The following is an 11,925-nucleotide window of genomic DNA, read 5'->3' as shown; positions in this document are numbered from 1 at the left end:
TAAACTGGAAAGGACCCCCTGTCCCCTCTTAACCTGCCTGGTAGGAAGAGCCACCCAGAGCGCTTGTTCAAAGACAGGCCCCAGGAGTATCTTCAACACCCATGAGTCAAATTCCGCAAGGAGGACCTGGGAATCTGTTTTGTTGTTGTTGTTGTTGTTGTTTTTAAGATTTTATTTATTTATTTGACAGACAGAAATCACAAGTAGGCAGACGGGGAAGCGGGCTCCCTGCTGAGCAGAGATCCCGATGTGGGGCTGCGGGGCTCCATCCCAGGACCCTGAGATCCTGACCTGAGCCGAAGGCAGAGGCTTTAACCCCTGAGCCACCCAGGAGCCCCGGGAATCTGTTTTTTAACAAGAGCCCCAGGGAACCTTCTGATGGGGGGGGTGTGAATAACTCCGACCGAGTGCAACCCATTCACCTTGCAGGTGGGGAGACTGAGGCCCGGAAAGGGGGAATGGTTCCCACAAGGTTACAGAGTCAGAATGAGTCAGAGCCTGGAACCCGGGCCTTGAGGTCCAGGCTCGCCTCTGCCCCCCACTAGGTGCTCTGTGCGAGGTCAAGCTGATGGAAGAGGAACAGCTTTCCTCCCCTTGCACCCCACCCGGCCCTGGGTGCTTGGGTGACCCCCTTCCCCAGGCTGCCTGGCTTCTTGTCACTGAGCCATCGGGACTCCGCTGTCTCCTTCCTGAAGCTGCAGGCACAGGGCACTGTTTAGCCTAGAAGAATGACATGTGCTTTGATGGTCTGTTTTGGGAGCATGAGTTCCTAAGGATGCCGGAGAGAGTTTTGCTGGCATCTCCACTCACAGGCCAGCTTCATGGTCCCCCGCAGGCCACGGTGGGTTGGCCCGGGCCCCCCCAGACCTGAGCAGGGGGCTAAGCACCCACACGGTGGGCCAGCCTGGGTAGTCCTAGAGTTGCACCTGAGGCATCCCCACCCCTGGGAGGGACTGGGGGAAGGAAGTGGGGTCAGGAAACATAGTTGGGCCAGAAGGTCTGGGGCAGGGGTGGACAAGAAGACCACTCAGCCGGTGAGGAACTCCTTACCCGGCACACGGGAGATGTGGCTCATGTGCAGAAAGGGAAGGCAGTGCTGCAGACAAATTTTAGGCCACAGGTCACGCCCATAGGGAAAGGGTGGTGGCAGGGGCATTGGGGGGGGGCTCATCGCCAAGGCGGGAAGTCTTCAACCCCCCCACTGCACCCTACTCTGTCCTGCGGGGACTGCAGAACCTGAGGCAATGATGTATCTCCAACTACAAGTCAGCTCGCCAGACTCCTAGCTTAAAATAAATCACCATCCCCCCCAACCCCCACCCGCCACCGGGGAGCAGTTGTCTGTTGCCTCCTGTAACAGGAGCAAAGCTTGAGAACCACAGCTGCTTCCTGCCTTTCCCCTGCATTGGAGCCCCCTGAATGTCAGGGGAAGTTCACGGTTCACCCGAATCCCTCCTGCTCTAATTTAAGTTCCATCCTCCTAGTTGGCTGACGGGGGACACCACCCTGAAGCTCCCACTCCTTCTGCCACGACAGAGGTGTCGCCCTCTCTCTACCAGCGGGGTGAGGGGGAGAAGGAGGACGGGTGACGCCAGCATCTCGGCAGTCCCCTCTTGGGCAGAGTAACAGGAACAGCACAGGCTCGGAATGTGGGTGGTTTGCTGGATTCTGGTTCCAGCACACATACTGTGTGACCCTGCGTGGGCAATTTACCCCCACCAAGGCCCAGCTTCCTCAACTGTAACAGGGCCCAGAGCGACAGAGTCTGCCTCCAGGAGAGAGAGGGTCACATCTGCTTGCGTCTTGGTCTGGGGAGGGCGCTCCATCCATCCGCCATCCCTCTGCCTCTCCCCTCACCTGGGGTCAGGGGAGATTGTCGGGTACACCTGGGTGGGGGGTGTTCTGTGGTGTTCTCTGGGTGCACTCTGGTGTTCTCTGGTGTTCCTCTGGTTACAACTTGGTGGGGGCTGCCACCCACCCCTTTCCCGGGCAGCCCCTGCCAGTCTGCTTGCCTGGCACTCTGGGTAATCAATTAATTTAATTACTGAAAATGCCATTCCCTTCTGCCAGCCTTTAGCCTCGCCAGACCCCTCCCCACTCTCAAGGCTCCCGATCCACTCCGGAGCTACTGAGAAGAGGAAGAGAAAAGTAGCCAATTAACGAAGCAGCCAGTTTGTCAGCTCACGGTGGGCTAAGCCCTAATTAAGCAGCAGTGCCCCAAGGGATCGCAGATAATGGATTTGTGAGGGAGCCCAGAGGCCAGGCCAGGGAGAAGACTGCCTACAGCCACCACCACCAGGGGACAAGACCCCACCTGAGAAGCTTGACTTGTTGATGACCCAACCCCGGGAATGGCACTGACCCCCCCCACACACACACCCAGTACCACCCTACACTGGCCCCCACTCTCCATATCAGCCCCCCTAGACACTGTCTCCCTTCACTGCAGTGACATCTACCCCCCCCCACCCAAGCCCAGACTCACCCCCACCTCTCCTGCCACTTACACCTGCTCTGCTTCCCTCCCCTACACCCTGCTGAGCTGGGGAGCCCAGGCACATCCAGGGAGGGCACACACCTTGACGCATATGAAACGGTTTCAGGGGTGTAGGCTTCTGGGCTGGGGTTCGCTGCTCACAGCGTGTTGTTTGGAGCAGAGCTTCTGAAACGCTTAAGCATCACTGGGGCTTCTGGCTAAAATGAAGATTCAGACTTGGGGTCTGGGGCGGGGCTTCAGATTCCTGCAAGCTCCCGGGTGAGCGACACTGGGGACCACATCTGGAAGAGGAAGTTGCAGGAGTGCCCACGGGTGGGGTGAGGGAGTAGCTCTGGAAACCTGCTGGTGAGAGGGAGCCCCAGAGTGGGATGGCCCTGGTGGGAGCAGGGGGAGGTGGTAGCGAGCACTCAGAGTCATCCTGCAAAGGCATCAGGATAGGTCTGACACAGCCGCCACTTGGGATAAGGTGTGTCCTGCCGCGTCCTGTCGAAGTTGGCTGGGCACTAATTCCTTACTGGATCCTCGTCACTGAGAGTGGAACGGAGTGGCTCTGCCCAAGGGCCAACCTGTGACCCCTTCCTCACGGCACCAGCCGGTGTCCACACCGAGCAGGAACAGTGCAGGTCAGGTTCCCAGGGACTGGCTGTGTCCGTGTGTCCTCCAGCTGTCCCAGCTGCTTCTGCTGCTAACAGTGGCCGTCTCGCCGGGCATCGTAGGGTCTCTTGGAGTGTCGCTGGGTGGCTCCTAGGATCTTGCTGGCTCTTCTCTCTGGCTGCCATTGACCCCATTTCAGGCTATTGCTGACCAGCTTCAAGGGTGTCAGCTGTCACTTGAGTGTGGCTGGCCATCTCCTGGGGTGGCCCTGCCGTGTCCCGGGCAGTCTGCCGTCTGCCGTCTCTCAGACTGCACCAGGCTGATGTGGCAGGTGAGGGAGGCACGCAGAGGCAGCCCCCTGAATGGGTCAGCCCTGTTCTCCCCCTTTCGGCCTGGATGGAGAAAACCCCTCATTCACCCCCACCCACCCTGCAGCAGTCCTCGGGGATCCTGGGCGCTGGGCCGAGGGAGCGCCTCTGTTTTCAGTCTCTGCTTGTCTCCCAGAAATGTGCCACAGTGTGGAAGGGGGGCAGGGGAGGAGGGGGTCTAGGAGGTCGTGCAGACCTGGATTGCCACGCTGGCCAGGCAGCTTGGGCCGATTATGCAGCCTCTTCAGCTGAAAAAACAGAGACAGAAGGACAGTCTCTGAGGGCCGTCATGAGAAAGAAAAGTACGGACATGCAGTAGGTGCTTAATAGACCCGCTCGTCCCACCTGGAACCTAATGACCCGGGCTCAGGGGTCGGGGAGGGGGTTGACCGCACACGGTGGTGAAGGGGTTCACACCCGGCTGGCCGTGCCCACCTGGGCCAGCGAACGAGCTGGGGCGTCGCGCTGTTCTAGCTCCTCAGGGATTCTTACCACCCAGGGGCCTCGCAGCATAGATTTGCAAAGAAAATTTAATGAAAGGAAATTAGGTCCTAGCTCTAGACAGACCGTGTGTGCGTATCTTCCAGAGCCTTCGGGTTTGGCCTCTACTGGTAGGCACTCAGAGACCCTTCCCATCTGCATGGTGGCCATAGATAGTGTCTGCCCTTCCCCTCTGTCTCTCTCTCTCTCTCCTGCTTCTCTGTCTGCCTTTTTCTGTTGCCTGCCTCCATGTACACCTCAGTGGGTCTCAACCCTTCAGAGCCTGAGTTGCTAATGTGATTTCCTGCCACGTTCCTGAAAGCCTCTGCCAGGAAAATCAGCGTCTTAGAACAGAGTTTCCCGAGCCTTCTGGGCCTCAGAGCTTCCTCAGTGAGGACATGCCTTCAGAAGGGGTGTGGTGGGCGCTGGGAAGGGCAGGAGGAGGGAGGGCTCGGCCTCTTCTCAGAGGCCGGCTCGGTGACCCGCTGCAGAGGTCCATCCTTTGTGCTTGGATGAGAGAGTTTGGGCCTCAGTTTCCTCATCTGGAAGAAGAGTGGGGCTGGACTCCATCCTTAGGACCAGCTCTGACGTCCGTGGATTCTGACTGGAACTTCTGTGGAGGGCCACATGTTCCTTGGTGTCCCTGAAAGTTTGAACAAAGCCTTCGTGAACTTGCCCTTTTCTTACCACTAGCCAGGGTCTGTGCATCTTCGTGGCCTGGCCCCACTCCAGACCCTGAAAGGGTAAGGGGAGGAGGTACTAGCAGGGGTCCTCCCCCGGCCCTTGCAAAGCCATCTGCTTTCAACAACCATTTCGCCTTCCTTCATGCACAGTTGTGGAGCCCACTGCGTGCCCGGTTCTGGCTCCCTGGGCCCTGCCCTCTCGGGACCTCGGAAGGGGTGAGGGGGGTTTGCTATCTGCCTAAAGCTGGGCACTGGGGACCACTGGTCCCCACTGTGGGGTGGAGGACACAGTGGTAGCCTCAGTCTGCCAGTCTGCCCGTGCTGGTGAAGAGGTGGTTCAGGCTGAGGGACCTTGAATGGCCTCCTGGTGTCTGGGCAGGACAGAAATGTGAGTGTGGGAGCTGCGCGCACCGAGTGGGGCCCCCTGTGTGGTGTGCAGAGCCCAGGTAGCCAGCACTCGTCCAGCAGCATGGAGCAGCGGGCAGAGTGTGGGATTCAGGGACAGACACACAGACAACAGTCTCACATTGGACGGCCCCGCTCCCAGGGCCACGCTCGACACACAGCTGGGGCTCGGGCAGGGCAGTAACTCCTGGTATGGTCAACTCCCTCTCGGCCACCCGAGGGGGCTGTCCTCATATGTCCCGTGGGTGCAGGGGTGCAGCTGTGTGGGAGTCTCACCCCTGTCCCTCTCTCCTACCCCAGAAGAAGAGCAAGGTACACTACCATGTTGCTGTCATCATCAACTACCTGGGCCACTGCATCTCACTGGTGGCCCTCCTGGTGGCCTTTGTCCTCTTTCTGCGGCTTAGGTGAGAAAGACTCAGCGTTGGCCCCAGGCCTTGAGCTGGGTAGAGAAGGAAGATGCAAGGGGCAGCTCTGGGTGAGGGGCTGCTGGCAAGGGGGGGCCCTGTCCTCTCACCTCAGTGGGAGGGAGTGACAGAAAAACAAGTCCCAGGTCCCTTGGAACCTCAGGCAGGGCCACTTCTGCCCCCCCCCCCCCCCCCCCCCCCCCCCCCCCTTGCCAGGGCCACAGGGGATGGCTAAAGCCCAGGCTTGCCTGTGTCACACTGCCTGCGCCAAGATGCACCCATCTAGAAGGCCAGGAAGGTGGAGCCCTTTGGGTTCGAACCTGGCTGGGCCCAGAACTATTGCCAAGGCTGCAGCCGGCCGCGCCAGGAAGAGGGGTGGGAGTCGGAGCTGAGTGTCAGGCCCGCATGCTAGGAGGGAGGCATCCCGCTGGAAACTTTTTATTTTCTGACCCTGGGGCTACAGGAAAGGAGGGGCACTGTGGGAGGAGGGGCATCCCCAGCAAGCAAGAAGCCCCCAGTTCACAGAGCATCAGCTGTGTGGCAGGCCCTGCCATCAGAGCTTTGGTCTGGGCGGGGCTCTGGTAGGAAGGGCATCGGGAGAGCCCCTGCTGCCACCTCCCGCTGTGACTTAGCCAGTGAGCCCTGCCCTCAGTTTCCCCATCCACCCATCTGGGCTGGAGGGATGCTGGCGGCCTGTCCCTCACGCCCTCCTCCCCTCCCTTGCTCACATCACCCACTCTGCCGCCGCCCCACCCCCCACCCCCAGGAGCATCCGATGCCTGAGGAACATCATCCACTGGAACTTGATCTCCGCCTTCATCCTGCGCAACGCCACGTGGTTTGTGGTCCAGCTCACCATGAGCCCCGAGGTCCACCAGAGCAACGTGGTGTGTCCTAGAGGGGCAGCCCCAGGGTCAGAGGAAGGGTCTGGTGGAAAACGGGTGGGGCACAGGCCTTGAGGCTGGATGGTTCCCTGGGGGGCGGGGGACATGCATCCTATGGAGAGGAGGCCCCAGGCCCAGGGTGGGGTGCTGCTGCTGCCACCCCCCCCCGCCCCCATCTAAGTGTCATCTCTGCTTGGGGGGGTGGGGGGGTGGTAGGGCTGGTGCAGGTTGGTGACCGCTGCCTACAATTACTTCCACGTGACCAACTTCTTCTGGATGTTCGGGGAGGGCTGCTACCTGCACACGGCCATCGTGCTCACCTACTCCACCGACCGGCTGCGCAAGTGGATGTTCATCTGCATCGGCTGGGGTGAGCCCGCCCCCTCCCCCCTCTCCCTTCTCCCTTCCCCCCAGGCTGGGCTACCCCTCCCCCCAGGACCCACACTCTGGCCAGCTGACGAGGGGGTCTGCAAGCCCAGGGCCAGGTCCAGGGCGTGGGTCGGGGTGAGCACCTGTGCCCCTACTTGGGGGTGGCGTGCAGAAAGATGGATGCATGAGTACGAGCTCTACCCAGGGGGACCCCTGCCCACCTCAAGGCCCTGGACCACATGAGGTTCCTCCAGGCCTTGCGTGCCCCCCAGATCCCACTGATGAGCCTTGTGACAGCCAGTCTCTCCCCAGGTGTGCCTTTCCCCATCATCGTGGCCTGGGCCATCGGAAAGCTGTACTATGACAATGAGAAGTAAGTCCCCTCCTCCCCTGAGCCCCGAGGTCCAGGCTCCCATCCCAGCTCCGCCTGACGCTCCCCAAGGACCTTTGGCCAAATCACCTTCCCTGGCAGGCCGTGGTTTCTTCATCCATGTAGGGGAGGGTGCTGGGGGCGAGACTCGATCTGCGGGTTCCAGCAGTGCTGTGCTCGAGGTGGGGCTGGCTGAACAGCCAGATCCAGGCTCCTTGATCTGTCTTGGGATTTCACGAACAGCATAAGGTCTACCGGCAGTGTCCGGAGTCACACAGCCCAGGTTCTGAACCATGGACCCCTTCATTAAGTAGTTCTATGACCTCGGGCTAACTACTGTGCTGTGCCTCAGTTTCTTCATCTATAAAATGGGCATCCTAGTAAAATTGGTTCCTGGAAAAGGTTTTTGTGGAGATGACAGAAGTCATATAATAATAAGCCTTCAAAAGAGTGTCTGGCACATAGTAAAGGCTAGAAATGTTTTCTATGAATATTAAGCCTTGTTTAACAAAAGACTCCATGGATTTAATAGAAATGAATTCTGATGATCTCACAGAGTCCCCCCAGCTCTGAAGTCCCGAGGTGACTCTGGTCTCGGGTATTCCCAATTGCCCCTGAAAATTAGATTTCTGCTGTAGTGGTTCTTAGCTTTGGCTCACGTTAGAATCACCCAGGACACTTTAAAAAGCACCAACGCCCAGGCTTGACCTCCAAAGAAGGGGATGTAATTGGTCTGGAGTGTGTCCTGGGTACAGGGGTTTTTAGCTGCTAAGACTGAGAATCACTGAGAGAAAGGCAGAAAATGTGGGTTCATACCAGGAACCCACCGTCAATGTCAATTCCTTCCCATCCCCATAGAGGGGAGGGGCCGCCACAACCTCACTAAGCTCGACAAGGAGCCTGGAAAATGATATTCATATTTACCAGGCTGACGCTTCCTGACTCTGACCTGGCTGGCTCTCTCTGCCTTTGGCACAGCCGACAGGGTAAGGGAGGGTGGCCAGCCGCCAGACACCCCTGGGGGCTTGAGGTCATGCTGGAGATGTTGGGTCCTGGCACAGGAGCATCGTAAACCGTGGGCAACTGTGCCTGTGCCTGCAGGTGTGCAAGCGAGTACAGGGGAGGCAGGAAGAACAGGTTTCAAAAAACTGCCCAGTGTGTTTTGGAGGAAACAGGACCCTTGGCTTAACAGTCTGTCTGAATGGCTCTGGAGCCCCATCTAGTGGTAAGGTGCTGACACTGCAGCAGAAGGGATCCAGGTGTAAGACCCCAGGAAGAACTAACTTACCGACCCTGGGGTTAACAATTCCACCTGGGGTCTAGCTTGTATTTGGCCTACATAGTGCTTTTTGAAACCTTGAATTTGTTTCAAAGAGGTTTCACATAAAAATCTCAGTTTCTGGTTTATGGAAGCCTCATGAGATCTAGGTATTGTGGGTCTGCATCCCCTGAGGGCCATCGTCTCCGCACAAGGACATGGGACTTCCCCTGTGCCTCACCTCCACCCACTCCCCAGATCCCCCAAGAGATTGTTGGAGGGAAACTCAAGAAAATGAGAAGCAGTTCTGCCTCTTGAACAGGTGAAACCTGTGGAATCTCAGCCTGGGGGTCATTCGGGCTGCAATTTAAGGGATTCTGAGATCACTGGCTGCTGGGGGCTCGCTGCATGACAGTCATCACGTGACAGGTGCCTGCGTGACAGGCACCAGAGCCCCAGCAGGGCCCCAGGGGAGCAGTGGTGTGCTGAACACTTGCCTGTCCCACTCAGTGGTCATTTCCACCACGCCCCCTCCCTGCCACATTGCCTGCTTCCAGCTTTCATCTCCTAATAGAGAGTGCTGTCTGCCCATTTTGCAGATGGAATAACTGAGGCATTGTGGTGGGATCCTGACCTTCTCCCAGGGTTGGAATCGAGGCACTCAGATCCTGACTTCCAGCCCTAGTCCTGTCCTGACCAAGCACTGCCCTTCCCCATGCTGCTGCCCTAGACCCAGATGACCTCCCCCCTTACCTCCCCTCTCTGGCTTTCTAGGTGCTGGTTTGGCAAAAGGCCGGGGGTGTACACTGACTACATCTACCAGGGCCCCATGATCTTGGTCCTGCTGGTAAGACCCTGGGTGGAGGGGGGCGGGCAGGAGAGGGGGACAAGCAGTGCCTACTGTGGACTGACAGGGTCCCCATGCAGACCAGACTTGAGACCATGAGACCCCGCCCTGTCCACCCCGCCTGCCTCCAGCATCTTGTCCACACACACGCCCATACCATCCCGCTGTGTGCTCAAATTACAGATCAATTTTATCTTCCTTTTCAACATCGTCCGCATTCTCATGACCAAACTCCGGGCGTCCACCACGTCTGAGACCATTCAGTACAGGTAACCCGGCCCACCTCCCTCCCCTAACCGTGGGGGCTCCAGAGATCCCAGCCTCGGACCCAGGTCTCCCCGCGCAGGTCCAACAGCCCCTCCTGAAAACCCCAGCTCCCCGTCTCAGACACTGGAGACCTGGCACTCCACCCCCAGGTCCAGCCCTCTTCCTCCCTCCTGGGGTGGGTTGTGACTCTGAGCCTCCCCACCCCCCCCACCTCAGGAAGGCTGTGAAGGCCACTCTGGTGCTCCTTCCCCTCCTGGGCATCACGTACATGCTGTTCTTCGTGAACCCCGGGGAGGACGAGGTCTCCCGGGTCGTCTTCATCTACTTCAACTCCTTCCTGGAATCCTTCCAGGTATCACCACTCACCCCTCACTATGGCTCTGGCTGTACCCCAACCCCCCCCCTTGGGTGGGGATTCTTCCAGGCAGGGGCCCGGAGGGGCAGGAGCTGTGGAGAGGAAGGGGGTGGCCCGGAGGCTAGGTGGGGCCACACCTGTCCCCGTCCGTTGACCCACCTTCTCGGTCCACTCCAGGGCTTCTTTGTGTCTGTATTCTACTGTTTCCTCAACAGTGAGGTAAGGACACTGGGGCCCCAGAATGGCGGGGCCCTGTCGGGATCTGAGATTGTCTGAAGCCTCCTCCTGCCCTCCACACTCTCTCCTCCCTGCCCCAAGGTCCCTAACGGGGAGGCTGCTGGGAGCCCCATGGTGGTCCCTGGCACCTGCCCACGTGCTCCTGTAGTGGCAAGCCCACTCCTTTGTTCTCATAGGCAGTTGGCATGGGGTGGGGTGGGGCGTGGGGGTCAGAAGCCGGGGTTTCAGTCTCATCAATGAGTCTGTGAAAAGGCTGGTTGAAAACAGGAAGGGCCGAGCCCTTGGGCAGGGCGGGCATACGTGCTGAAGGGAGGAATTCTTCATGGCAAAGGCCATTTGACGCCTTTAGGTGGATGGGGAGAAGGCATCCCTTCTCAGAACATTTGAGAAAATCATCCTTGCGCATGCAATATGCAAATATGCAAATGAGAATGTTAACGAGATGAATGTCCCCGCCTCCTGCGCTGCCCTCTGTGCGCCTCACACCTGCGCACTGCGCACCTGCGCACTGTCCCAGTACCGCTGCTGGTGCGGGCCCTAGGGAAGGGAAGGGAGTGCTAAGACCCAGGCTCCCGCAAAGTGCTCTGCTCCGCGCCCTCGCAGGTCCGCTCCGCCATCCGGAAGAGGTGGCGCCGGTGGCAGGACAAGCACTCGATCCGCGCCCGCGTGGCCCGCGCCATGTCCATCCCCACCTCCCCGACGCGGGTCAGCTTCCACAGCATCAAGCAGTCCACAGCGGTCTGAGCTGGAGGGCCAGCGGCTGGAAGATGCTCTCCAGGCTCCACCAGCTGCCCTGCCTGTGGAGGGGACCGGCCCCTTCTCACACTCTGTATCCCCAGAAGCCTCTGGCACCGACAGCCTGGGGGACACGCCCCCTCCCCGACCCCGGCAGAGCGGGAGTTCCAGGCCTGTGAGAGCAGCCACAGTCTGGGCCCCGGGATGAATGGGAAATCATCTGTAGGATTGGTCTGGGTCCAGGGCCTCTGGCTCCCCCGTGCCCCAGTCCTCCCTGGAGATGGAAGGAAAATGGCCAGCTGGGAACACAGAGCAGTACATGGGTCCCTCCAGGAGGTGCCTTCTCCCAGAGCACAAGAGACCTGGGGCCTGTCCTCAGCAGCTGGGGGGCAACAATCGCTGTCCTAGAGGAATTAGGGGAAACTTTTGTGACAGCCTCCCAGCCACTATGATGATGCCTCCGGGTGTTGGCAATGCCTTCCAGTACCAACTGGAACCAAAGCCAGGTTGCCAGAAGCCCCAGGCAATGTCATTAGAAATCAGGTGACATCATCAGACCACAGGCCACACAGCATGAAATCCTCCCGAGCACCCGGACTTCATCTGTGGCACTGTCGTCGGAAACGCCCTGTCTCGCTGCCTTGCACCTTGGACCTTGACTGCCCTGCAGGCCAGCAGACTGCCCCCCCTTTACCCCCACAGTATTCACACCCTGCTTTCTGTCTCCTCCTGTCCCTGGTGTCTCCCCCTGTGTGGGAAGATGGGAGTGGGAGGGAGAGGGAGTGTCCTGTGAGCAAGAAATAGGGGGTGCCCCAGACAAAGCCAGTGTCCCTTTCATGGGGCAGAGAATAATCGGGGCCCTCCTGCCTGCTGGCCTCAGGGGTCTGGCCTCCGGGGGAGCCTCTATGCTGGTCGCAGGGAATTTGGGGTCCCCTGGGTGGCCTCTGGGGCAGCATGATTAGCTAAGCGGAGATAGGAGAAGGGGCAGGGCACTTGGCTCCTCTCTGCCTGAGGGTCCTAGAGCTGGACAGCTGGCTCTTGGGACAACCAGCTAGCCCCCACTGGACCCTCCCATGGCCAGAGGTACTGGGTCACTGGAGCCAGGCTTTCAGAGATAACAGCATCAGCTCTGAGGGGTGGCTGTTGTAGATAATACTATTTATCTTTCC

General features: G+C 59.1%; 1 protein-coding gene across 1 annotated transcript; it reads left to right on the top strand.

The window, feature by feature from the left end:
• Positions 1–5,111: 5,111 nt before the first annotated feature.
• LOC111158111 (corticotropin-releasing factor receptor 1) lies at positions 5,112–10,765 on the top strand. The gene is made up of 9 exons (XM_022519963.1): positions 5,112–5,434; positions 6,201–6,321; positions 6,535–6,688; positions 7,000–7,060; positions 9,090–9,162; positions 9,346–9,431; positions 9,646–9,781; positions 9,962–10,003; positions 10,625–10,765. The coding sequence occupies exons 1-9, from the start codon at positions 5,220–5,222 to the stop codon at positions 10,763–10,765; spliced, it is 1,029 nt and encodes a 342-aa protein (XP_022375671.1). The 5' UTR covers positions 5,112–5,219.
• Positions 10,766–11,925: the final 1,160 nt, after the last annotated feature.

This window comes from Enhydra lutris, unplaced genomic scaffold, assembly GCF_002288905.1.
Source record: "Enhydra lutris kenyoni isolate GAN:26980312 unplaced genomic scaffold, ASM228890v2 scaffoldscaffold57, whole genome shotgun sequence".
NCBI classification, from domain to species: Eukaryota; Metazoa; Chordata; class Mammalia; order Carnivora; family Mustelidae; genus Enhydra; species Enhydra lutris.
This window is presented reverse-complemented; position numbering and strand designations above follow the sequence as displayed.

Excerpts from the sequence above, each read along its gene's own strand:
- LOC111158111 (XM_022519963.1), top strand. The coding sequence starts at position 5,220 with ATGGTCAACTCCCTCTCGGCCACCCGAGGGGGCTGTCCTCATATGTCC. Across the intron at positions 6,689-6,999 it reads GTTCATCTGCATCGGCTGGG|GTGTGCCTTTCCCCATCATC; the intron begins GTGAGCCCGCCC and ends GTCTCTCCCCAG. Across the intron at positions 10,004-10,624 it reads ACTGTTTCCTCAACAGTGAG|GTCCGCTCCGCCATCCGGAA; the intron begins GTAAGGACACTG and ends GCGCCCTCGCAG.